General features: G+C 37.1%; 1 protein-coding gene across 4 annotated transcripts in view; it reads right to left on the bottom strand.

Annotated features, from left to right (window-relative positions):
• The window catches only part of si:ch211-51h4.2, a 185,566-nt gene that overhangs the window by 151,679 nt on the left and 7,826 nt on the right, over positions 1–26,061 (bottom strand). For all 4 annotated transcript variants that reach the window (XM_048172176.1, XM_048172175.1, XM_048172178.1 and 1 more), the window contains exons 2-5: positions 17,013–17,054; positions 16,312–16,385; positions 15,489–15,557; positions 14,686–14,788 (exon numbers count right to left, since the gene is read on the bottom strand). In XM_048172176.1, the coding sequence (XP_048028133.1) occupies positions 14,686–14,788; positions 15,489–15,557; positions 16,312–16,385; positions 17,013–17,054 (288 nt within the window). The remainder of the gene's footprint in view (positions 1–14,685; positions 14,789–15,488; positions 15,558–16,311; positions 16,386–17,012; positions 17,055–26,061) is intronic.

The raw sequence follows: 26,061 nt of genomic DNA, 5'->3' as shown, positions 1-26,061 counted from the left end.
CACATTTTGAATTTTTACCGCAGTATGTTTAACTGAGTTTCTTTTTGTGTGCACTTCGCTCATGTTTCCATTTCTCCTCGAGATGGTGCGCGAGCCTCAACAGCACAACCTGGTTATCATCAGTACATTATACAGCCTATTATCAGTCCCTCCAGGATTTCGCAGGACTTTTTTCTGAATTCTGCGGCCTAAAATGACTGATTTTGCTGCGGCATTTCTCAAAATTTGCAGCAATATTTGCGGCATTTCTTGTGTAATTTTTTTTTGTGAAAATACACCAGAATCAATATTCTTCTAACATTTTTATTACTTTTCTGAGCTCAAGAACCACTGGGCTCTAATCTTGAAAAGGAGAACACTGATAATAACTTAAAATATAATTTCAACATTTTATTTCATATGTAACACCAAATAAAACTAAACATATATGAGATGTTACATTGCAGTGTTTCCCACAGGATTTTGTGAAACTATGGGGGCATGCTTGTCATTTAGAAGGTTTTGTATATTTTATATATCAAATATGATACAACAGGCTTTGAGGAACATTTATTTGTTCATCTCTCAATCATCATTGTATGCATTTGCATTGCATTGCATTGTTTTGCCCCCCACAATAAAAATTATAGAGCTTTCATCATAAAACTAAGCATATCTTCTTACCAAGACATATTGTAAGAGATATACAGTGACAAATTACAAACACGATTCCAAAAAAGTTGGGACACTTTACAAATTTTGAATAAAAACAGAATGCAATGGGGGAGGTCACGTGACCCATACACGCGATGGTCGAAGGACTTTGATGCTCCATCTAAACCCTCTTAATTTAGTAATATAACAAACTTATAGTACTGACAGCCTTTATTTTCCTACTTGATATATTGCCAGCATTATGTATGGAAACAGAAAACAGGACTCTTCTCCGTCCACAACCCCCTCCGGGAAGAAAAAGATGAAGCTAGCGACTGAGGCTAATCTGACTGACGCCATTGCGGATGCACTTTCAAAACAACAAATTTCGCTTGAAACTACAGTTCAGAATGCAATACGGATGGCTATGGAGGATGTTAAAACCTCTCTGATCGAGCTCCGCCAAGAAGTGCAATCTCAAACGAATACAGTACGAGACTTGGTATCAAAAGTAGATAAGATTCAGGGTGAGACGCGACAGATGAAGAAAGATCTGAATATGTGCACAACAGAGCAGCAAAGCCTCACCTTGAAAATCGCGGAGTTAGAGGACAGGTCTCGCCGTAATAATGTGCGTTTGGTGGGACTGCCGCAGGGCCGAGAAGGGGATGACCCAGTAGGCTTTCTTCAAAAGATGCTCCCCGTCTGGATACCCGCGCTGAAGAATAAGGGGCCGATCGAGATTGACCGAGCGCACAGAATTTACGGCTCCGGTAAATCCCGCACGTTGATCTTTCGGGTGCTACGTTACCAAGATCGGCAGGCGATTCTTCAGGGAGCCAGGGAAGTGATGAAAACTGAACCGATTCGTGACCAAGAGCACCTATTGCGCTTTTTCGCCGACTACAGCGGGTTCACCTCCCGTAGACGACAGGCCTTCGGAAGTATTCAAAAGGAGCTGCATGCGTTGGGAATTCCAAACTTCCTCATATACCCCGCCATTCTTCGCGTCAGTTTTGGCGGTAGCCAACACTCATTTGATTCCGTTAAAAAAGCAGAGGAATTCTTAGTGGAAGCTCGTAATACCCATACATCCGGTGCCAGACGTAAATTATCCTTTTATGGACCGCCGCCGCCTCCAGAGTCTATGGATGAGTAAAGCTAGTCCTCGGATGGGTTAGGAGTGAGTACTCTGTTTATGCTGTAAGGTGCAAGCAATCTTACGATTTGTTTTAGTGGATTTGAGTCCTGTCTTTTTTTTTTTATTTTATATATATATCTGGTTAAATAGGCCAAATATGTATACTCTGTTCATTTATAATATACATAGTATATTTGGCTGTCACAACTGTTTATTCTATGCACAATGTTGTTATACTACATGTTTCATGTTCAATGGAAGAGGGTGGTTGATGTTGATGTTCTGGTGAACAACGGTGGATGTTGCCACGGGCCCTTATAACGTGGGGGGATTTTGCGGTCTCTGATAAGGGGTTTATGTTCATGTTATTTCTATCTAATTTTTGCACTGTTTCGGTTTTATCACAGGTCAAGCAGATATACTTTGTTTTTGCAAAACATATTACTTTACTTTATTATTACATATTACACACCACTTTTTCAATAGATTATGGATAAATTCAAAATTATATCAATCAATATCAGAGGTCTTAATAGTCCAAACAAGAGAGCCAAATTCTTGATTTATCTGCGTAGGAAAGCAATTGATATTGCTCTAATTCAGGAAACCCATCTAAAGAGGGCAGACGTTCAAAGATTACAGAATAAATTTTATAGAGTTGCAGCCTTTTCTACTGATAATACTAAAACTAAAGGTACTATTGTTCTGATTTCTCGTAGCTGTAACCTTATGATTGACAGAGAAAGTCAAGATAAATCTGGTAGGCTTGCTTATTTTTGTACAAACATTAAGGGAAAGAACATAGCATTTGTATCAATCTATGCCCCTACAATTTTTTGAGGCTAATTTTTTTCCACAGATAACTAATCATTTGCTTTCATTGATAGACCACTTTCTGATTATTGGGGGGGGATATGAATGCAGTGATAGACCCACTGTTGGATAGATCTTCCTCCTGCAATCAGGTTCAGCTCAATTCTTCTGCTGCACTTAATGACTTTGTAAAAGCGCTAAATTTGGCTGATGTTTGGAGATCTGGGAACCCCTTAAGTAGAAACTTTACCTTTTTCTCAACACGACATCTTTCATATTCAAGAATAGATTATTTATTGTGCTCCAAGGAACTTTTGAACTATTTTGATCAAACAACAATACTACCAGCAATACTTTCAGATCACAATCCTATTATGGCAGATTTTGAACGCAACTGGTTTACTGAAAGATCTCCACGGTGGCGTTTTAACATCTCTCTTTTACAGAATAACCAGTTCAATGAAGATTTCAAAGCCGGCCTGTCTGAATTCCTCTCATTTAATATTAGTTCGGTTGAAGACCCTATATTTGTCTGGGAAGCTACGAAAGGCTTTATCAAAGATTTCTCCATAGCTTTTGCCACTAATGTAAAAAAGATGCAGAATCAGAGAATTGACCACTTAGAAAAAGAATGTCAATCAACTGAAATGTTGCTTAAATCTTCTTATTCTCACTCTCTATTTAAGACGCTTCAGACCCTTAAGACAGAACTGAATGACCTTCTGAGAAGGAAAGCTGAATTTGTGATTCACAGAACCAGACAGACCTATTACTTCAGTGGTGCTAGACCTAGCAAACTTTTAGCCCTAAGACTGAAGCAAAGTCAAGCGAAAGCCTACATTGACATAATTAAGCACCCATCTAAAGGACTGGTAAGGAACAGCAAAGAGATTAACTCTGCATTTTCCGACTTCTTTTCTAAACTCTATACTTCCGAACTCGATCCCACAAGTCCAAGCTGCACTACTTTTTTGCAATCTCTTATTTTACCTCGCCTTAGTCATGAAGAAGCTGAGCTTTTAGGACGACCAGTTACCTTGGAGGAACTAAAAAGGGCATTACAAGGTGCTAAGAAAGGCAAAGCGCCAGGATTAGATGGGATCCCGGCAGAGTTATTTCTTAAATACTTCGATTTACTCGGTCCTGTCTTCCTGACAGCCATTCACGCGGCAGTAGAGGTGGGCGCCTTTCACCCACAGATGAATACAGCACTCATATCGTTGATACCCAAAAAAGGGAAAGATCATTCAGACTGTGCAAATTACAGACCCATTAGTTTGTTGAACACAGATATTAAAATGTATGCCAGAATTATGGCCTTGCGATTGCAGCGGTATATTAATAAATTAGTGCACCCGGACCAGACAGGGTTCATGTCAGGTCGGTTAGCGGCTGATAATATTCGGAGACTACTGCATGTCATACATGAATCCCGGGCTTGTTCCACTCCAGCTGCAGTTCTTTCTTTGGATGCCGAGAAGGCGTTTGATAGGCTGGAGTGGGACTACCTCTGGTCTGTTTTGGATGTGTATGGCTTTGGCAAAGGTTTTATGAATATGATAAAGGTTTTATATAGAAACCCCACTGCTTCTGTTATAACTAATGGAGTGCACTCTCTGCCTTTTAACTTACAAAGAGGTACAAGACAGGGGTGTCCTTTATCCCCAATGCTGTTTGCGCTGTCACTCGAGCCCCTAGCCCAACTGATAAGACAGGAAAATGTCTGTTCAATTTCAGTTAACTCTTACAAACAACATATATCGCTTTATGCGGATGATATTTTACTGTTTATTTCAGATCTTCAAGTCTCTTTCCCCCAGATACTGAAGGTATTTGGAAAGTTCAGTACGTTCTCCGGGTACAAAATCAATTGGGGTAAATCCTCTTTGCTTCCACTTAATAGCATGGCTAAGAAAGTTAAACTGCCATGTAATATTCCTGTACAAACTTCAATCAGTTACTTAGGCATTGTTGTTCATTCATCCCTCCATGGTATACCGGATGCCAACTATCTACAAATTCAAGCCAGGGTCGAACAAGATCTCAGAAAATGGACCTCGATGCCACTATCTCTACATGCTAGAATAGCGTGTGTTAAAATGAATGTGTTGCCGCGAATCAATTTTCTTAGCTCCATGATTCCGCTGCCTGCTCCTAAAATTTTTTGGCACAAACTCAATTTTACAATTCGTAAATTTATTTGGAACGGTAAACAACCCAGATTAAAATTTGAAACACTGCAGCGTGAAAAACATAACGGGGGATTAGCGCTTCCGAATTTTGAACTATATCATAGGGCCTTTCAAATAAAATGCATTAAGGTTTGGCTTAACCCACTCTCTAGGGTCTCTTGGCGAGAGATAGAAGAGAGCCAAGCAGGAAAATATAGGTTACAAGATATACTGTTCTCTGGGCTAAATAACAATCAATGTATGCAAGCTTTCGGTCCAATCATCGCCAATACGATAGTCAATTTTAAACTGATGGAAAAATGTATTAAATATTCACATAATTGGCACAACTATACTCCCATTTGGCATAATAATAAAATTTGTTCAGGAGGTGCACCATTCTTCTCCAGAGACTGGATGCAGAAGGGCATTTATACACTGAAAGATATTTCAGGTCCTAAATGCATGTTAAGTTTTCAAGAACTGTGTGAGCGGTATGGAACAGAATCCTCTTCTCTGTTTTTATATTTGCGCTTAAGGTCGGCCATGAAGGCCTATGGGGTGCCCTGGGGGGGAAGGCTTCCCAAACATCCGATCATCGCTGGGTTTGATTTGTCCTCTTCTAGTCACTTCACTTCATGGATGTACAGGAAGGCATTAGAGGCTACAGCAAGTCGTTTAGCTATACAGCATACATGGGAAAGAGACTGTGAACAAGAGGAAGGTATTATGGATTGGGAAAGAGTGTGGCAGAACATTTTTACTTCATCTAGAAATCCCAATCACCAAATGATCCATTATAACTTCTGTCACAGAACTTATTGGACTCCACTCAAAAGATATCGTATTGACTCCACCTTTAATCCCTTCTGTGATAAGTGTCCTGACCAACAACTTGGATCCTTTTTCCACATGATGTGGGAATGTGAAAAAGTTCAAAAATTTTGGAAGGAAGTATGTGCTATTTTATCAAAAATGCTTCAATGTCCTATACCGATGAACCCCTCTGTATTATTACTGAATGACGACTCTCAGTTGAATTTCTCTAAGCTGCAAAAAATTATCTGGCTGGCCGGTTTAACATCTGCGAAAAAACTGCTAGCACAACATTGGCTTCCGCCTCATTCCCTGGATGTATACAAGTGGTTGTTTCAACTTCGGGACATTATAATGTTGGAATCATCCACGGCTCAGGTGAACTTGGCACAAATCTCTACATTAAAGATTTGGACTATAGCTGCTGAAAAGATATCCAAGTATATTGCACAAAGTAACGATCAGGACTCAGAATGAATACCTTAATATTGTATTTTCCCCTATTTTTCCGTTTTTTTTTTTTTTTTTTTTTTTTTTTTTTTTCCTTTTCTCTTTCTTTTCATTCCAGTTTTATGATTCCTGTGGCTTTGTTTTTCTGTTAATATTTCCATGCATTATGTACCCCATTGTACAGAGACCACTGGGCTACGTTGGGTGGAAGGGGAGGGGGAGGGGGAGGGTGGGTGGATTGGTATGTTTTCATACTTTTGTCTGTTGTAAAAAATGAAAAAATGCAATAAAAAAAAAAAAAAAAAAACAGAATGCAATGATGTGGAAGTTTCAAATTTCAATATTTTATTCAGAATACAACATAGATGACATATCAAATGTTTAAACTGAGAAAATGTATCATTTTAAGGGAAAAATAAGTTGATTTTAAATTTCATGGCATCAACGCATCTCAAAAAAGTTTCAATTTCAAAAAATTTCATTTCAATACCCGGATCCTTCTTCTACGCAGCCATGATGTCGTAATTGATGCAATATGTGGTCTGGCATTGTCATGTTGGAAAATGCAAGGTTTTCCCTGAAAGAAACGACGTCTGGATGGGAGCATATGTTGTTCTAGAACTTGGATATACCTTTCAGCATTGATGGTGCCTTTCCAGATGTGTAAGCTGCCCATGCCACACGCACTCATGCAACCCCATACCATCAGAGATACAGGCTTCTGAACTGAGCGCTGATAACAACTTGGGTTGTCCTTGTCCTCTTTAGTCCGGATGACATGGCGTCCCAGTTTTCCAAAAAGAACTTCAAATTTTGATTCGTCTGACCACAGAACAGTTTTCCACTTTGCCACAGTCCATTTTAAATGAGCCTAGGCCCAGAGAAAACGCCTGCGCTTCTGGATCATGTTTAGAGAGGGCTTCTTTTTTGACCTATAGAGTTTTAGCCGGCAACGGTGAATGGCACGGTGGATTGTGTTCACCGGCAATGTTTTCTGGAAGTATTCCTGAGCCCATGTTGTGATTTCCATTACAGTAGCATTCCTGTATGTGATGCAGTGCCGTCTCACGGGCACTCAGGGCCCGAAGATCACGGGCATCCAGTATGGTTTTCCAGCCTTGACCCTTACGCATAGAGATTGTTCCAGATTCTCTGAATCTTTGGATGATATTATGCACTGTAGATGATGATACCTTCAAACTCTTTGCAATTTTTCTCTGAGAAACTCCTTTCTGATATTGCTGCACTATTTTTCGCTGCAGCATTGGGGGAATTGGTGATCCTCTGCCCATCTTGACTTCTGAGAGACACTGCCACTCTGAGAGGCTCTTTTTATACCCAATCATGTTGCCAATTGACCTAATAAGTTGCAGATTTGTCCTCCAGCTGTTCCTTATATGTATATTTAACTTTTCTGGCCTCTTATTGCTACCTGTCCCAACTTTTTTGGAATGTGTAGCTCTCATGAAATCCAAAATGAGCCAATATTTGGCATGACATTTCAAAATGTCTCACTTTCAACATTTGACATGTTATCTATATTCTATTGTGAATAAAATATAAGTTCATGAGATTTGTAAATTATTGCATTCCTTTTTTATTCACAATTTGTACAGTGTCCCAACTTTTTTGGAATCGGGTTTGTATATTTATATGCATTTTATGAAAGTAGTCTGCTGTACTGTTATACAGACCTCATTGATTTACATAAATAACTGCAGCAAACTGCAATTTTTGTTCAGTTTTGGCCTCTGAATAAAATTAAGCCGTTTTCCCCCTCACTTTAACCATATCATACTATATGGGCCATAAAATCCTGGTGTATCAAATTATGACAAAACAAAGCACATGCAAACTTCTTTTATTTTTTGTCTAAAGATTAAGAAACTGATGTTTAAAAAAATGAATTATTTTCTGACTATTATATTATTTCAAGCTTTACAGGGTTGATTAGTATTTTTAGCTATAATACAACAAAAAAGAACCTTAAATATAACATTGGCCTACTTTTGAAAAATGCACAAAATGTATAAAGCAAACAAATGTCTCAAACAGATTAAAGTGCAAAAGAACATAACTATATACAGTAGTTCGAATGTAAACAATCAGTAGACAAGCGGTGTCAGAAAGGTAAAGTAGTTGCCTGCTGTCTTTACAGGGGTGACCCTGGAAGTATTATCGAATACATTTTCATTCATCGTCTCCTTCACTTGTTCCGTCTTGCTCCTCGTCCATTTTGGGGCTGTTTACAGAGTGCCAGAGAGGCTGAACGGCTGCGGCAGGAAAGCAATCTCGCGCTCATGCGGCAGTACCGGTGGGTCTCGGAAGCTAGATCAGGTTAACAAGTCGCTATATTCGTCACAACACGCTTAAAAAAAAGTTGCAAAAGGGGCCTGAAAAGGAGCTAAGTTGGCAACACTGATGCAGCCTTCTGTCTACAGGTCCCAGCCCGCCGCTGTCCAAACCGGCGTTACGGCACTTTTGCACCGGCCAGAGGCAATTACCAAACTGGTTCCGTGTATCACGCCAATGTACATATTTTGCAACAGCAAATCAAAGTTATTAATTTTATTCAAAATAAACTGGTAGTATTCTTTTTCTTCAAAATTATCTAAAAAATTTAATGCCTGTAGAAATGAAATTTAATGCTTTTCAATGCCATTTAAGGCCTTAATTTTCGCAAAATCCATTTAATGACTTTTAATGATTTTAAATGCCCCGCGGATACCGTTTAATATGCGTTTCTTGGAGGAATACTATCTCTGCACCCAATTTCTTAAGATGCGCATAAACCTTTCCTCTTTTGACTAGAGGAACATGTCCATGTAAATTCCAACTTAATAAATTCAGTGTGTCACCCCCATGAGCATTCAATCCGTTACTCAGTATATGAAATAAAACATCTTTTGCCTGACTCTTTTAAATAAAGACTGTGTATTAAACCTTCCAACTCAAAAAAAAAAAAAAAAAAAAAATTAATCTCCCCATGAACTTGAACATTACAAACATTGTGAATTAGAACAGACTCCCACTCCCAGCCCCCCGAACATTATGGATGCTCATCATAGAGAAAATAACATTTTCATCTATCATTTCACCCTCGATGCCACCTGGCATTCTTCCGTTAATATAGCCCACCACTCATCTTACAAAATACACAAAAATGATACCTTGCAGTCTTTCCAATATATCAAATAGATTTGTATACAGACGAGTCTCTTCTGACTCCGTTGTCCAACAGTTTTCCACAGCGGCCAGTAGATATGCTTCAGCCGCCTCAGGTGAGTCAAATGTCTTTGTTTCTTTATCCCTCACGGTCACAATTAATTTGGAAGGAAAACGGAATCCGCATCTCACTTCACGCTCCCAGCATTTCTTTCGTATGCTGTCAAACTTCTGTCTCTGTTTCAAGACATCAGCGGCGAGATCTGGAAAGAGACGTATCACTTTTCCCTCATATTGCAGGGTTTTTGATCTTGCCAGGCGCAAAATTTGTTCTTTCACTTGGTAGTGATGAAGTCGGACAATAAATGCCTGAGAGCGGCCTTCTCTTAGGGGTTGTGGCGAGCGTTGTGCCCTGTCAATCTGAATTGGACGGTCAAAGCTCTCCTTGCCCAGCATATTCACCAGGAGATTTGTCACAAACTCAGTAGGTTTACCGTTTTCCGCGTCTTCCTTTATGCTGACAATTCTAATGTTTTGTCGTTGAAATCTTGATTCCTAGTCACAGGTCTTTTCTTTAAGTTTTTCACATTCGGCCTCCAGGTGTGCACACCGTTTCTCCAATGATTCGATGTGGGTTTCACGAACTTTTGCTGCCTCTTCAGTTGCTGCTACTCTGGTGGAAAATTAGCAAGTGATATGTTCAACTCTGTTAAAGTAGAAAGGACATCAAACTTTCTGTCAAAGAATCGGTTCAATTTCGCTATTGCTTCCATAATGTCTGTGTTTGCCGGCACCGTTGCTTCAACGTTAGGTTGATTAGAATTAGCCGGCAGCACTTCATGAACATTATCTGTGCCTCCCGCCTCTTCAGTTACTGGTTACCCATTAAGTTCCGTATCGATTAAAAAAAATAGCTATTGACCTATAACGCTCTAAATGGTTTAGCTCCTATGTACTTAACCGATCTTCTATCGCCCTACAATCCTTCACGCTCTTTAAGATCACAAAACTCTGGATTTCTGGTTGTACCTAGGATATCTAAGTCCACTAAATGAGGGAGAGCGTTTTCACATTTGGCTCCGAAACTCTGGAATAGCCTTCCTGATAATGTTAAGGGCTCAGACTCGCTCACCCAGTTTAAATCTAGATTAAAGACGCATCTCTTTAGCCAAGCATTCACATAATGCATCTCATATCATATCAATTGCACATGACTATCTTTGCTTAATGTTATGAACAGCAGCTACACTAATTATTCTCCATTTGCTTTTCTGTTTTACCTCGGGACAACCGTCCCAAGGTGACTAGAGAGGACATCAGCTTCAGTTTGGATCCAGCCTCTTAAGAAGACCTCAGATGACCAACACCTTTGAAGAGACGCCGCCAACTCCTGCGAGGACTTCAGAAGACGCAATCAGCTGGATCAACATGCACATTGCCCAATTTCTATATTCTAATTATTGTTAATGAAATTCATTTTTCCAGGAGCTCATTGCTTCTACCTTCAGTTAAACTGCTAACAGTGATTGTAAATTAATTGCCTAAATTATTACATTATTTGCTAACTGCATTCTTTAAATTGTGATGTTGACATGCATTCTCTGTAAAGCTGCTTTGAAATGATATGTATCGTGAAAAGCGCTATGCAAATAAATGTGAATTGAATTCAGTATTCGATTTCTCAGTTTTCTTATGCTTTGTCGGCATAGTTTAGGACGGTCTGAGTTAACAACTAGTGATAATTAAGCGACTGCAAGATGTATTGACAAAATATTGCAGACTCATTGAGAGCTATATAAAAAAAAAAAAAAAAAAAAAAAAAAAAAACACACGTTCACTCCATTCAGTGTAGTGGTATATTTTAGTTTAATTATGGTTATTGTCTATTGTCTTATATTGTCTTCTTGTTTTTATCCATTATATTAGTACAAGCCTGTTTACCAATGAGTTTTACGTTTATTGTACTTCACACAAAATATGAATCGTCTGTTTTCACTCTATAAAATCACTGTAAGAGCTTAAAACACAGTGCAAGTTAGGGCTGCACGATTAATCGCATGCTATTCTCACGCGCATTTCGTCAGTAAAGCCGGTTCCCTGATTACCGCTAAATCGCCATCACCTGCTTTCAAATGAAGCGGCATTTAATAGACAGAGCCGTAGGTCACTGAAAAGCCACGCAATATCGCGTTCATATCGCAGATGAATCGCCTGCGATAATGAACGCGATATTGCGTGGCTTGTCCGTGAACTACGGCTCCGTCTATTAAAAGGCGCTCCGTTTAAAAACAGGTGATGGCGATTTAGCGGTAATCAGGGAACCGGCTTTACTGACGAAATGCGCGTGAGAATAGCATGCGATTAATCGTGCAGCCCTAGTGCAAGTGTGCATTAAAATAGTATCCATAAACTCTCTCTCTTTCCCTTGCATTATCATCAACATACATAGCGAAGTACACAGAAACACTTATATAAAGACCTTATGCCTTTTAGGGTGGTGCTTAACCCCCTCGAGTCGGAGGTCGCACCAGCGATACCACCTTGCTTTTTTTCTTATCAGTATGAAAGAGACTCAAAATACTACAATTTTGCACATACAATTAAGAGTTATACTCCATTTTAATCTGTGAAATATATTCTTTTATTTGTGTACACTCAGAGTAAAAACAAAATGTTGTGCTTTTTGCAAAATAAAACTAACATGATGCGTGATCTGTCATCTCCCTCTGAACGAAGTCCAATCTGATAGTTCTCAGAAAATGAACTGTAATTTAGTGAATACTAATCACAAAAAAATGAGAAATGTTGAATTGTCAGATTTTAAATCGTGTATGTCAAATCAAAAACAAATATTCTCTGTTTATGTAATCTGGTTGAAAAGAGAGACATGTCAGACATCTGTGAGTCAGCTCATTATCCACTAATTCGGCCATGCCCACGGAGCGAGTGTATTCAGACGCAAATTCTGAGGCAATACATGTATACATTGTCGCAATTGTGCATTTATTATCTTCAAAAGTGTCTATCTGCATGTTATAGCCACGGTTAGCGATCTCTGGAAGCCTCTGTTAGTTCCTGGAATGTCACATGGTATGCCTGTTCTTCTAACGAGTCATTTGTGGACTAAATGTGCACAGAGCGCCCTCCGGCTGCAAGTACGAATTGAAAACAGTATCCAGTGCTCATAGTGTTGACAAATATTGAATAAATATTACTCCTCTGTATAGAAAATTGACAAACATATGAGAATCCATCAATATTTCTTTAAATGTGCATGCTTTTAAGCTAAAAGCCCTGATGGATGTTGTTTTGTCAAAGGTAACGACTCCATTTTTCATATTCATAACTCCTGACGCACAGGCTATTAACAAATTACGGTCACTATAAGAGTAAAACAGAGGTCAAAATGTGAAGCTTGAGTCTTAGATCTTTTTAATGATGTATAGTTTGTCAACTGCACATTAACATTTAGGCTATATAATATAACAAATATAATAGCCTATATGAAATATGTTCAGACGCTTTGCATCACAGAAATACATTATATTTTAAAGTATATTAAAATAGAAAACCATTATTTGGTTTGAGACTTGAGACTTCTTTTAAAAACATTATAATAGTAATGCGTCCAATCTTTTGACTGGTATTATAATTTAAACTATAATAGGCCTATACAAACTTTTCTTCACATGATGTGCAATAATACGTGCATGCATGAGATCACAAAAAAGATCATGTTTTTTTGTCAAGAGTATTCATTATATTAACGTTAATACAGCTGATATGATCCTGTTATCAGAGGGGTTTTTTTTCACATGGCATACCTGACTGAAAGGGCTCATTATGCGGGTCATTATGCAGGTCATTGTCTTCTCAGATGTGAATCACAGCATTATTCATGAAGATTCACACCTCCATGCATAATGTGCTTCTTGACGAAAAGTGTCTTACAAATTTTAAATCAATATATTGTTTTATATAAACCAGTAGGCAGGATAATTTTTACATCATTTTGAAGCAAAAACTAGTCTACAACCTCCAATACCTAGAAGTCTTGTGAACACATATTCTGTATTCATTTTGTGGCCTTATTTCAGTGACTTAAGTTTTTTTTTTTTTTTTTTTTTTTTTTCAATAACCACACATAAACGTAATTCCTTCAAAAATACAAACATATACATACATGTTCCTTACATATTATGGTATCCTAGATCATGCTGAATATAGTGTAATGACACCTTTTCCATTAATATGTTTATGAAGAACTGAAAATGGCACAAATGTCAGGGCATGTCAAAAGAGGGTTAATAAACTGGTAAACTTTATATCCATTAATCAACTCCGATGAACTGTAATAAAGTGCTGTCTCACCTTCATTACTGCCGTATCCAGTACCACTCTGGAGGCTGTAAGCTGGAGTATGAACAGTTTGTACAGATCTATCCTTGAGTAACACATTTTTAGCACAACCTCTGTTTTGTATTGTCCCTTTGTATTGATATTCGTTCAAAAAGCAGTCAGGTGTGAAATGATTCACGCAGACAAAAATTTCAGTAGAGTTGGGGAGAAATGTCTTCAAAAATAAAATTATTCCACCTCGTGTTCAGCGGCTCAGATTTAGGGAGTAAATGGAGAGAGCTATGTGGATTAATCCATACAGCTACAGAACACCTAAAATGCTTGGGAGATATTCTCGTCAGTGCAGCAATGGTGGACTGTGTACAACTCACTGTGAACTCGCTCAGGGCGGTTCTACGTTAAAACGGCAGTGTCTGTCAACATTCCTGGGTGGGACCTGTGGCTAATGTGACATCACATTGCCAGGAACCTGCAAACTGCTTTTTCTGAGACATTGCTTATGATTTATGGGGATTAAAAAAAAAAAAGGAATGGTTGGATTTTTATTGTTATAGAGTGGTTGTGTACACACACTGCCAACACACATTTATGTCCAAACACCATGCAAAAGTGAATTTTGCACAATAGGTCCCCTTTAAGGGAGGGGTCTTTTTCTTACCAGGTGTAAAGTATACTTATGATACAAAGTTAATTGACAGCATTAATTATTTCATTCACACATCCCCGCATACAGCCTTCTTACACAAAACATGTCTTACAAATTTTAAATCAATATATTGTTTCATGTCAATGAGTGGGCAGGATGATTTTCACATCAGTTTGAAGCAAACATTCTTTTAACTTTTTTCACTTACCTGCTCCTGCACTGCTCTTAATATTCATATAGTATCAACAGTGCAACAATGTCTATACCAGTGGTTCCCAAACCTGTTTTTTAGGATCCCCAGCCCTGCACATTTTGTATGTCTCCCTCATATATCACACCTGATTCAACTCAAGCGCTCATTAGTAGAGACTGCAAGACCTGAAAGGGGTGTGTCAGAAATAGGAAGACATAAAATGTGCAGGGCTGGGGGTCCTTCAGGACAGGTTTGGGAACCACTGGTCTATACTATTATGAATTAACTTCTGACATACCTGCCTCTTCCACTTCCTCCCCATCCTCTTCCTCTTCTGCATTAAGTGTCGGAGGTTCTTCAGAACCCACTTCCTCCATTAAGATCCTCTCCGTCTCTGCAGTCTATCACAGAAAAGCAGAATAATTATCTTCACTGCATTTAACTCATTTGACATTATCATTCTACTAGTAACCTAGCCATTATGCATTTGCCTCATTTGTGATTGCAATTCATTTTTTCACCCTTCGATATAAGACATAAATCAAACATTTATTTACAAAGCTATAATCCATATACATTACCATTCAAAAGTTTGGGGCTGGTAAATTTTTTTAATGTTTTAAAATGTATCTTATGCTCACCAAGGCTGCATTTATTTGATCAGTAAAACAGTAAGATTTTACAATATTATTAACATTTAAAATAACCCTTTTCTTTTAAATGTATTTTAAAATATAAATTTATTTTACATCATCTTTCAGAAACATAAATCATATGCTGATTATGGTGCTCAAGATACATTTCTTATTATATGTTGAAAGTATATATATGTTGGAAACAGTTTATATTTTATTTTTTATTATCTTTTTGGAAACTAATAATACATTTTTTTCAGGATTCTTTGATGAATAGAAAGTTCAAAAGAACAGCATTTATTTGAAATAGAAACACTTGAAATGTCTTTACGGTCACATTTGATCAATTTAATGCATCCTTGCTGAATAAAAGTATTATTTCTTTTAAAGAAAAATAAAATACCATTACCATCCCCAAACCTTTGAACGGTAGTGTGTATTTATAAAGACTGACTGTCATTTTTACCTTCAGTGCCTCAAGTTGGGCTAAACGGCATCGCTGCAGCAAATCTACAAACAGGTATATGAGCAGAGCCTGAAAGAGAATGAATCAACATGCATTGTGAATCCCTCATTACAGACACAATGCAATGTAATTTTGTGAGAAAATATGGAAAAAAAATTGTTAGTTCGAAAAATGTCTGTTAGTTTTGAAGCCATTCATTTGCCAGTGTGCTCTTAAAGGCTGGCTGATTAATTTCAATTTGTACATATTTGTGTAGGTCTTACGAATAATTGTCATTCCAAATCTGTTGAAATCTATTGAACATATTCTTTGGAGTTCCGTGGCCATTGGTTTGGAGTCAGAGTAAACCGGTTTGACGTCAAAGCATAATTTGTTGCTACAATAAACCTGCCACCAAACAATTTGTGTTAAAATAGAACAAAAACTCTAAAAGAGGAACTGCATTTTGAAAAGAATCAAAGACAGCAGCATAAGGAAGTTTTTCAAAGCAGCAAGCCTTTTTGATTCAGACATATTTTACAATAAAGCTCTCTTAAATGTCAAACAAGACAAATGTCAGTCGCAATGTCATGTTATTATCAAAACGAAAGATCTGCTTTAGAACTAGATACTGTGAAGTCAAAATCAACTTTATCAAATGTCAGAAAGCAGTTCAATAAAAGAGGATGAAAATATGAATATAAAAAGGAGTCACCTTCTAATTTCCAAAAGAAATAGAGCTGTTTTGAAGAGCTAGTGTGAAATTAACCTAAGAATGCAAAACTACCAAACAATATCAGAACAAACAAACACAACAAGGGGAGGGAAAAAAAAAACTTCTTACCTGCACTACAAAGCCTATAAGAAAGGAGATCAGGAAAGGCACCAGACCTGCCCGAGCAATCGTTACCGGCAATCCTGCAAAAAAAAAAAAAAAAAAAAAAAAAAAAAAAAACATTATCTGATTAGTTTGTCACAGCAGAACTTGCTATATTCTAAATTTATCAGCAAGGCCTTATATTAAAGCAAACATATTCAGTCACTCATATCAGATATTAACCTAGACTGAATTTTTTGATGGTGGTAATTTTATTATGGCTAGAAGAACACTTTAAAATGATTTAACTCAAATAGGAGGAATGAAAAGAAAAATGTCATTTTTAACAACTATTAAATCTCACTGAAAACAGAACAGTTAAATTCAATGCACCATGTAATTGCGGTGTCTTATAAATATATATATCTGCTACTGTTCAGACCATAAAGCCATGGTATATCATTAAAAAAACAGAATATAGTCTTACTGAAATAAAAATTATGTTTAACTTCATTTTGCCTGCTAATGGTTTCATGCATGGATTTTTTTTCCCTTCCTCTCTCATTCCAATAGTTAATTAAAGAAAAAATCTTCAGCAGTACTTTTTTTTTTAACTGCTGTGTATCAGAGGATGTCAGTGAACATCTGTCTTATGTGCTGTGCAAAAAACAACAATGACTCAATGAGATTTCAGCATATTTTTAATTGCACACTGAGCTTTTACATACCCAGGATCCCGGTCCCCAGAATTGTAGCTATCGTTAAAAAATCTGTGGAGAGATAACATTTATTATTTATGTTGAATATAATAAAACAAAATGAATGTATGTATTTATAACACACATTACCTATGGATAACAGAGAAACTGTTTTTTGCGTTGTGAACAAATTAACATTAACAGAAATTATCCCTCTTGATCTAAGGTGATGACATATCTAAAATGATAACTTTATTAAATAAATCTTTATTAAATGAATTTTCCTATGATTATCTAATCTATATTTTCTTTTTGTTTTTGTGTTTGTTGCCTTACGGTAAATGTAGTGCTGTGATAAACTATGGTAAAACATACTGTCAGATAAATTTGTTTTAGTTGACAGTTGAACAGCCTTCAGTGTCACATGATCCTTCAGAAATCATTCTAATATGCTGATTTTGTGCTCAAGAAACATTTCTTATTATCAATGTTAAAAACAGCTGTGCTGCTTAATGTTTTTGTGGAAATGTAATACATTTTTTTCAGGATTGTAGATTAATAGAAAGGTCAAATGAACAGTGGTTATTTGAAATATAAATCTTTTGTAACATTATAATGGTTTTACTTTCACATTTTATCAATTTAATGCATAATGAAAATAATTCTTATTGACCCCAAACCTTTGAACGGTGATGTTATTTCAGTTATATATATTCAGCATACAAGTATTATTTCAGTTTGGGTTCTATTTTGAATGCACAAAAATGAAAATAAATAAATAAATAATAATAGTAATAATAATAATAATAATTAAAAATAAATGAATAAATGAACGAACATTTCTGAAGACAAAGCCAGGGCATCTAGTCACTCTATCTTGACCGATCTAAACATGGCAAAATAAGGTCAATTAAGTAGAGAATAATCCACTTATTGGTATCTGGACGCATGATCAAATTAGTCAAACACATACGAAGAGAGAGGATATTTATAAAACTTGTGCACAAAGATTCTGCATGGGTCCAATAATGAGCATGTAGTGAACAGCACATTCCAGGGCCCAATTTTAGTGTTATGGAACACTAGAGATCTTAATCCCAAGTGATAGCGTTCTCAGGGGGCGAGACGTCATCCGACGTTGATTAGGAGACATGCTAGGTGATAAATTTGTAAGTACTGATCAGGAGATGTTTAGGGACGTCGATTAGGAGACTAACGCCGATGCAGTATTGGCAGACGATGTACACGTGAGCAACACGATGCATGCTTGTGATGCTGATGCAGGAGCTGTCCAACAATGAACATAGAACCTGGAAGCGCTGCACTACATTTACTACATCAGCAGCGTTGGAGACTGACAGAGGAGAGAAGAAATTGTTGAATAAAGTTATTTTTGTTTTGTTTTTGTGTACAAAAAGTATTCTCGTCTCTTCATAACATTAAGGTTGAACCACTTTAGTCACTTTCATTTTTGGGGGAACTAACCCTTTAAGTCAGGTGTGTAGGGGAATTTCTACCACACCTTTTTAGTTCCCAAACAACAGATAAGATAAAGCAAGTCTGCCATAGCAACACCCAACTTAATCATTTGATAACAGTAAGAGGCTCTACAAATTAGCCAATATCTCACAAATCCTTCATATTGGTCATATGACAAACTCCCTTCAATTTGCAAAATTTTTATTTGTTCAACTAGAGTTGTCAAAAGTACAGACTTCGGTACCACATCGGTAATGAAATTTTAAAAATTTTCGGATTCATAAACATCTCTGATTGGCCATTGTATTCACGGCTCATCGGATATGTCTGTGATTGGCTTAATTGATCAATGCTTCAAAAATGTTGTAAATAGTAATCAATGATGCTCTTCACCAAGCAATACCACAGATACAGGTGCTGTTCGTATAATTAGAATATCATTAAAAAGTTGATTTATTTCACAAATCACATTCAAAAAGTGAAACTTGTATATTATATTCATTCATTACACACAGACTGATACATTTCAAATGTTTATTTCTTTTAATTTTGATGATTATAACTGGCAACTAAGGAAAATGCCAAATTCAGTATCTCAGAAAATTAGAATATTGTGAAAAGGTTTAATATCGAAGACACCTGGTGCCACACTCTAATCAGCTAATTAACTCAAAACACCTGCAAAGGCCTTTAAATGGTCTCTCAGTCTAGTTCTGTAGGCCACACAATCATGGGGAAGACCGCTGACTTGACACTTGTCCAAAAGACGACCATTGACACCTTGCACAAGGAGGGCAAGACACAAAAGGACATTGCAAAAGAGGCTGGCTTTTCACAGAGCTCTGTGTCCAAGCACATTAATAGAGAGGCGAAGGGAAGGAAAAGATGTGGTAGAAAAAAAAAAAAGTGTACAAGCAATAGGGATAACCGCACCCTGGAGAGGATTGTGAAACAAAACCCACTCAAAAATGTGGGGGAGATTCACAAAGAGTGGACTGCAGCTGGAGTCAGTGCTTCAAGAACCACTACGCACAGACGTATGCAAGACATGGGTTTCAGCTGTTGCATTCCTTGTGTCAAGCCACTCTTGAACAACAGACAGCATCAGAAGCGTCTCACCTGGGCTAAAGACAAAAAGGACTGGACCGTTGCTGAGTAGTCCAAAGTTATGTTCTCTGATGAAAGTAAATTTTACATTTCCTTTGGAAATCAGGGTCCCAGAGTCTGGAGGAAGAGAGGAGAGGCACACAATCCACGTTGCTTGAGGTCCAGTGTAAAGTTTCCACAGTTAGTGATGGTTTGGGGTGCCATGTCAGCTGCTGGTGTTGGTCCACTGTGTTTTCTGAGGTCCAAGGTCAACGCAGCCGTATACCAGGAAGTTTTAGAGCACTTCATGCTTCCTGCTGCTGACCAACTTTATGGAGATGCAGATTTCATTTTCCAACAGGACTTGGCACCTGCACACAGTGCCAAAGCTACCAGTACCTGGTTTAAGGACCATGGTATCCCTGTTCTTAATTGGCCAGCAAACTCGCCTGACCTTAACCCCATAGAAAATCTATGGGGTATTGTGAAGAGGAAGATGCAATATGCCAGACCCAACAATGCAGAAGAGCTGAAGGCCACTATCAGAGCAACCTGGGCTCTCATAACACCTGAGCAGTGCCACAGACTGATCGACTCGATGCCACTCCGCATTGCTGCAGTAATTCAGGTAAAAGTATTATTGAGTATTATAACTAAGTATTGAGTGCTGTACATGCTCATACTTTTCATGTTCATACTTTTCAGTTGGCCAAGATTTCTAAACATCCTTTCTTTGTATTGTTCTTAAGTAATATTCTAATTTGAGATACTGAATTTGGGATTTTCCTTAGTTGTCAGTTATAATCATCAAAATTAAAAGAAATAACCATTTGAAATATATCAGTCTGTGTGTAATGAATTAATATAATATACAAGTTTCACTTTTTGAATGGAATTAGTGAAATAAAACAACTTTTTGATGATATTCTAATTATATGACCAGCATCTGTACACATGGGAGCATTTGAAAGCAGGCGTCTATCACAGACCAGTCCGCTAATAGATGCCTGCTTTCAAACACTCCCACTTTCAAAACGCTTTCAAATTCAAACACTTCCGTGTGCTTTCAAACGCTCCCATGTGTTGATCATTGTAGCCAATCACAGACATATCCGATGAGCATGCCAACACAACGGCCAATCAGAGGTGTTTATGAATCCGTTTAACAGCGCTCAAAGCATGACACTTAAAATTTCAGTACTGATTGATACAGAAGTCGGTACTTTTGACAACTATGTTCAACAATCCCTGATTTTTCTAGATTGTTAAATTCCTAGCTGGTGCCCCACAATCAGAGGAGGAAAGAGTCATCTGACACTCTGGCGCACACCTTAGGTGACGTGTGACCAAAACGCAAAACATATTTGGTGCCACATCGTCCCCTTGGAATTATAAGGTTCTATCTGACATTTGTCAAAATGAGTTATTCACATTTATATTCTGTGACAATTTATTTACATTATGTGATGTTACTTTTTTGTGTACCTTTTGGCACTTTTTTTTTTTTTTTTAGAAAACAAAAAGGTTCTACCTACAAAGTCGCACTCTAACTTGGTTCTATAAGGTTCTATCTGCGTGAGCCAATCAGCACTTCGAATGCACACACGAGGACCAATCAGGATCAGCGTTTTTTGTCGCCGCGATAGCAGAAGAGACCGCAGATAAATGCTAAATCAGTGAAGACTAAATAATTTGACACAACACGATGTTTATTAGAAACCTCATGATCGACTATTTTACTTATGATCTTGACAATGACCGCAGCCCAAATTACAGGGATTCCAATCTTTTTCTGTGTTTTGCTGTATCTGTTGCTGAAGAGTTATTTTCAGTTAGACACCACGCTAACATTAGCCAGCAGCGCTATTATGAGGATAGGTTCAGGTTTTGTAGTGTATTTGCTTTATTCCAGACACGTCATTGTCATATGAGGGAAAATTGTGTATATATTAGGTTATGTTTTAACCTTGATCCATCCTGTGTGCTTGTATTGAGCTGTATAAATAAGCTCTGCCCTATGGCATACTGGATTAAAGTGTATACTAGATTAAGTGAGATGAAATGTTAAATTTTACATTGTTGGTAAAAAATTGAGTTGTTGCATAATTTAAGTAATTTAAATATTTTAAATGTGATTTTTTTTTTATTATTATTATATATGGTCAGTGAAACATTTTTCAATGTTTATTAAACTTTGTTAAACACCTTGGCTTTGCTGAAGCATTGTTTGCAGTTTTTTCTTAAAATGTCTTAAAATGTCTTAAATGTTTAAAATTGACACAATATTAAGTCTTTAAAAGGTCAAATAGTCAATGATTTAATTGATGGGGTCTTGACTACTACAATAAAAGTTAGCATGTACATGTTATTTCAGCCATACTGATATCTAGAGAAAAAGCCATTTTACAAAGTCCCTACTTTCTGTGGAATAAAGTCCTGCTCAGATGTATTACAGTAGCTGCTTTCTGTCTAAACAAAAAGGAAAATTAAATTACCCATCAAATTCCTACATAAATTTAACATCTGCAATGGACAAAATATTTAGCACAGCCTTTTATGCTTAACTTGAAGAAGAAAAAAAAATATTCATTTAAAACCATTAAATTGAACTTTCTCATGCATGTCGACACATTGTTACAACACTAATTTTATGTTCTGAAACAAATTATAAGCAAACTGTTTGTGTTTCTTGAACATTATTGTTTCAAATAATTGTTTGGCCAGATAGAACCTTATAATTCCAAGCAAAAAGTGTTTTTTTGTTGTTTTTTTAGAATTAGAAGGTTCTATCTGCATTTGACCCGTTCCAAAAATACCCATTTACAAATATGAGAGGATTTTGCTATTGTATATTTTAGAGGACATTTAGGGTCCCTGTCATTTTCAAGTTTGAAAGAAACTTGTTCCCCATATAATTTTTGCTATATGGAATGCAAAAACTTTGAAGCTCAATATCTCAAAACTGCTCAGAACGCAGATAGAACCTTATAATTCCAAGGGGATGACCTGTAAAAACCTACATAACTGATGCACTGTATGATGTTAAGTTAAACTGCTACAAGTATAAAAACTTTAATATAATAAAACATCCTCCCTATCAAACCATCACAATGTTACCTTGCCATATAACAGCTCAACTCTTTCAGCTATAACCTGAGGTGGCAGTCAAGATTTACATGTGTGCACTTATACAGTGAAATGAGAGAGAATCTCACCACAGGTATTGCTGGAAGAACTGTGCAGCGTAGATGAGCAAAAAACCTAAGCATAAACACGCCTCCTCTGGCCTAATTACAAAAATTACACCACGGCTCTTTGATGCATATTAATAAGATGCTTCTGATTAGCCTCTCACAGAGAAATAACAGCGGCAGTCACGAATGAGAAGCCAAACTGAAAAGTTCAAATTGACTTTGCTGACACTACAGATAGCATTTGATTTTCCAATTACAGTGTAAATGTTTGGGCAGGATTAGTTACAGATGCATGAATATCATCGGGGAATAAACACTTATTGTTAAAATGGAAAAATGATCCTTGAAGGCTTTTTATCTGCCTCAGAGTACAACAAACCAGGTATTCTCGGCGGCGAGGAGTGATATTTGCATTTCGAGTCTAAAAATACCACAAAAAAAATTATTATCTGTAAAGCACCATGGCCCATATCATCAGGCCCCTGAATGAACTTTCAGCTTGAGATATGAGTTTGTTGTATAATAATATGACAAGCCAGGAAATGAAATTTGAGAGATGAAAGAGGTTCATCAATGCTGTAAGCTTGCAAATAACAGAAAGAACAAGTCCTTCTCATTTTGGTAAAGCTCATAAATGGACACATTTGATTAATTGACAAAATGCCTGAAATACTGTATACAATCTTTGCAGGCAGAATTATGGGGCAGCTATTTGCAGATTTAAATTACGCCCACACTCACAGTCAAGATGATGGATGACAATAAGTAAGTACAGAAGTAGCAAAGTAACTATGATGGCATTTTAATGACACTGATATCAGCCGCTCTGGCAACTGGCCAAGTCAAGTAACATTCTTACACGGACGTTTAATCTAAATATCACACTGGTTTTGCTGGAGAATGCACTTTCCTTCAGGTCTCTTATATTAGGTCTGATTAATGGATGGTTGTTGAAGTTTTATGTACTTGCACTATAAACCTCATTTCTGGAAATCGCAATGCAGACATTAATTGTGTTATCGGCTTGCTAAAATCCACTTAGGGATATAAAACAGGAGAAAAATTGAAGACACAATGAAAATTATACCTGATTCTGTACAAACAACAGGAGCTGTCAGTATATGCATGCTTCTGCTTGATGGCCGGATCGAGCTACAAATTCAAGCAGTTTACACATAAAATAGGCCTAAGAGGTTTATGCAGCTGTCACATAATGCTGCTACACTGCCAATAACAACATCTGCAGGCTTTCTACTAAAACAACAACAGCACGTGCAGCTGTAACCAGAAACATAAAGCAGGGTTAGGCCTACTTTCTATAGCCGTTTAAAAGAATAGTTCAAAAACTAAAATAAACCCTCAAATAAACCTCTATGATTTTCTTTCTTGTGATGAACCAGAGAAAATGTAACGGATATTAACGCTTCATTTTCTCACAATTGAAAGTAAACAGATACCAGGCGCTGTCAAGCTCTGCAAACAATCAAAAACCATATAATCACCATATACTTATATATATATATATGTCAGGACTCCCTCTACAGAAGGGGTGTCAAACTCATTTTTGAATGAGTCGGATTGGAAAAAGATAACCATGTGCGGGCCGAATTAATAAAAAAAAAAAATAAAGAAAGAAATGAACCTTAGTGCACCTATAGTTGCATTAATATTAACCATATAAACAACAAATTAATTTGCAAGAAAACTAGTACACTGCTCTTTAAAACTACACTGTTTTTTTTAGTATAATGCTTTAATTTAATATTTTTTATTAGTGATGCACCCAGATTTTTTTTTTTTTATTTTTTTTTTTTTTTGGAAGCAAATTAGCCGATTCTGATACTGGTTGCAGATTTATTTATTCTTTTTTTTTTAAGCAAATTTATTTGTTGTTTATTCGTTCAAAAAAATGTGTAGCTCTTTGATATTAGAGGCAAACACTGCATTTTTATCACAATCCCAACAAAGATGTTGTGCACATGAGCAGTATAATTTCAAGATTAACAGCAAAAACAGCATGGTCTGACTTTAGGTTTGTGAAATTACATAAGACACCTGCACAAAACAAAATCAGCAGACAGACTGAATAAAAATGCAAATTCAATCTCTGACAGTAGGTGGCGCTTATGGAACAGCAGTGAAAAGGCGTTTCCATGGTTACCACTATGCACAAAGCAGCTGCTTTGGATAAATAGGCAACTACTTTATACGGAGATAAGAGGAAAAGCCATCAAAATGTTTCTGAAGACAGTTCTCTTAAGAGATACATTTCATAAAAACCTCAATTTAATATTATTCTTCCTATTTTTTATTGCGAACAGTGAACTTGTGCATGGTAGGCCTACAGTATATTCTCTGCTGGAGCGTCTGTTCTACTCTTTGTGTCCTGTATTCAGCGTGTGCCTGTCCTGTTTACAGACATCGTAAATATTTCCAAACAAATGAAATTTTGGTAAATTATTACAAAGCACTTTGTTTGCAAGCCCAGAACAAAGCTTGACCAAAATAAAACTAAAAAACTTTTGGATTTATGACCAGTGGACTAGTGCATCTCTATTTCTTCATTATAGTCAAAGACTATAGAATAACACAAGACGTGTCACTGGTATTATTATGAATGGGAGAATGTGCAATGGGCAATATGGCGGAATAAGTCCCGCCTTCTAAATAAGAGCCAATCACCGATTGTTAAAGTCATCGCGTCACTACAGCGGCCGTTAGAAGCTCCGGTTTCTATAGAAACAGTGAGACTCACGCCTCAGAAATGAGACACGAGAGACGCGCATTTAGGACTGCGCATGTGCATTAGGTTGATCCAGCCTGAAAACAGCTCAATTCATGACAAAAAAACTATTTTCCAAGCTGGATCAAGCTAATGCACATGCGCAATCCTAAATGTGCATCTCTTGTGTCTCTTTTTGGAGGCGAGCATCTGACTAGGCATTTCTCAATGTCAAGGAAGGATCCTCGGAAGCCAGAATTTCGAGGATGCTACGTCATCGACATCCGTCGAAGGACTGTTCCAATGTCGAGGATCCTTGGAATTTCAAACAAGGACTGAGTCCTTTGTTCGAAAAATATCCCATATACAGGAAAGGATGCATACGTGTAGCCTTCGCGCTCTTCACGCTCTCAAATCACCCACAATCCTATGCGTGCAGCTTTGCGATCTTGTTCAAAAAAAAATAAAAAATGCCGGACGTTAGCGGGCAATATGCTTTCAAATCTAAGTATATTTACATTACCAAACATTTGTTATAACTGTAGTAAATATGTCAGATAAATAAAGTTTAATGTTTAAATGCCAGTACAAATTACTA

Source organism: Megalobrama amblycephala, linkage group LG21 (genome assembly GCF_018812025.1).
Source record: "Megalobrama amblycephala isolate DHTTF-2021 linkage group LG21, ASM1881202v1, whole genome shotgun sequence".
Lineage (NCBI taxonomy): Eukaryota > Metazoa > Chordata > Actinopteri > Cypriniformes > Xenocyprididae > Megalobrama > Megalobrama amblycephala.
The sequence above is the reverse complement of the archived record's forward strand: the minus strand, read 5'-3'. Positions and strand labels throughout refer to the sequence as shown.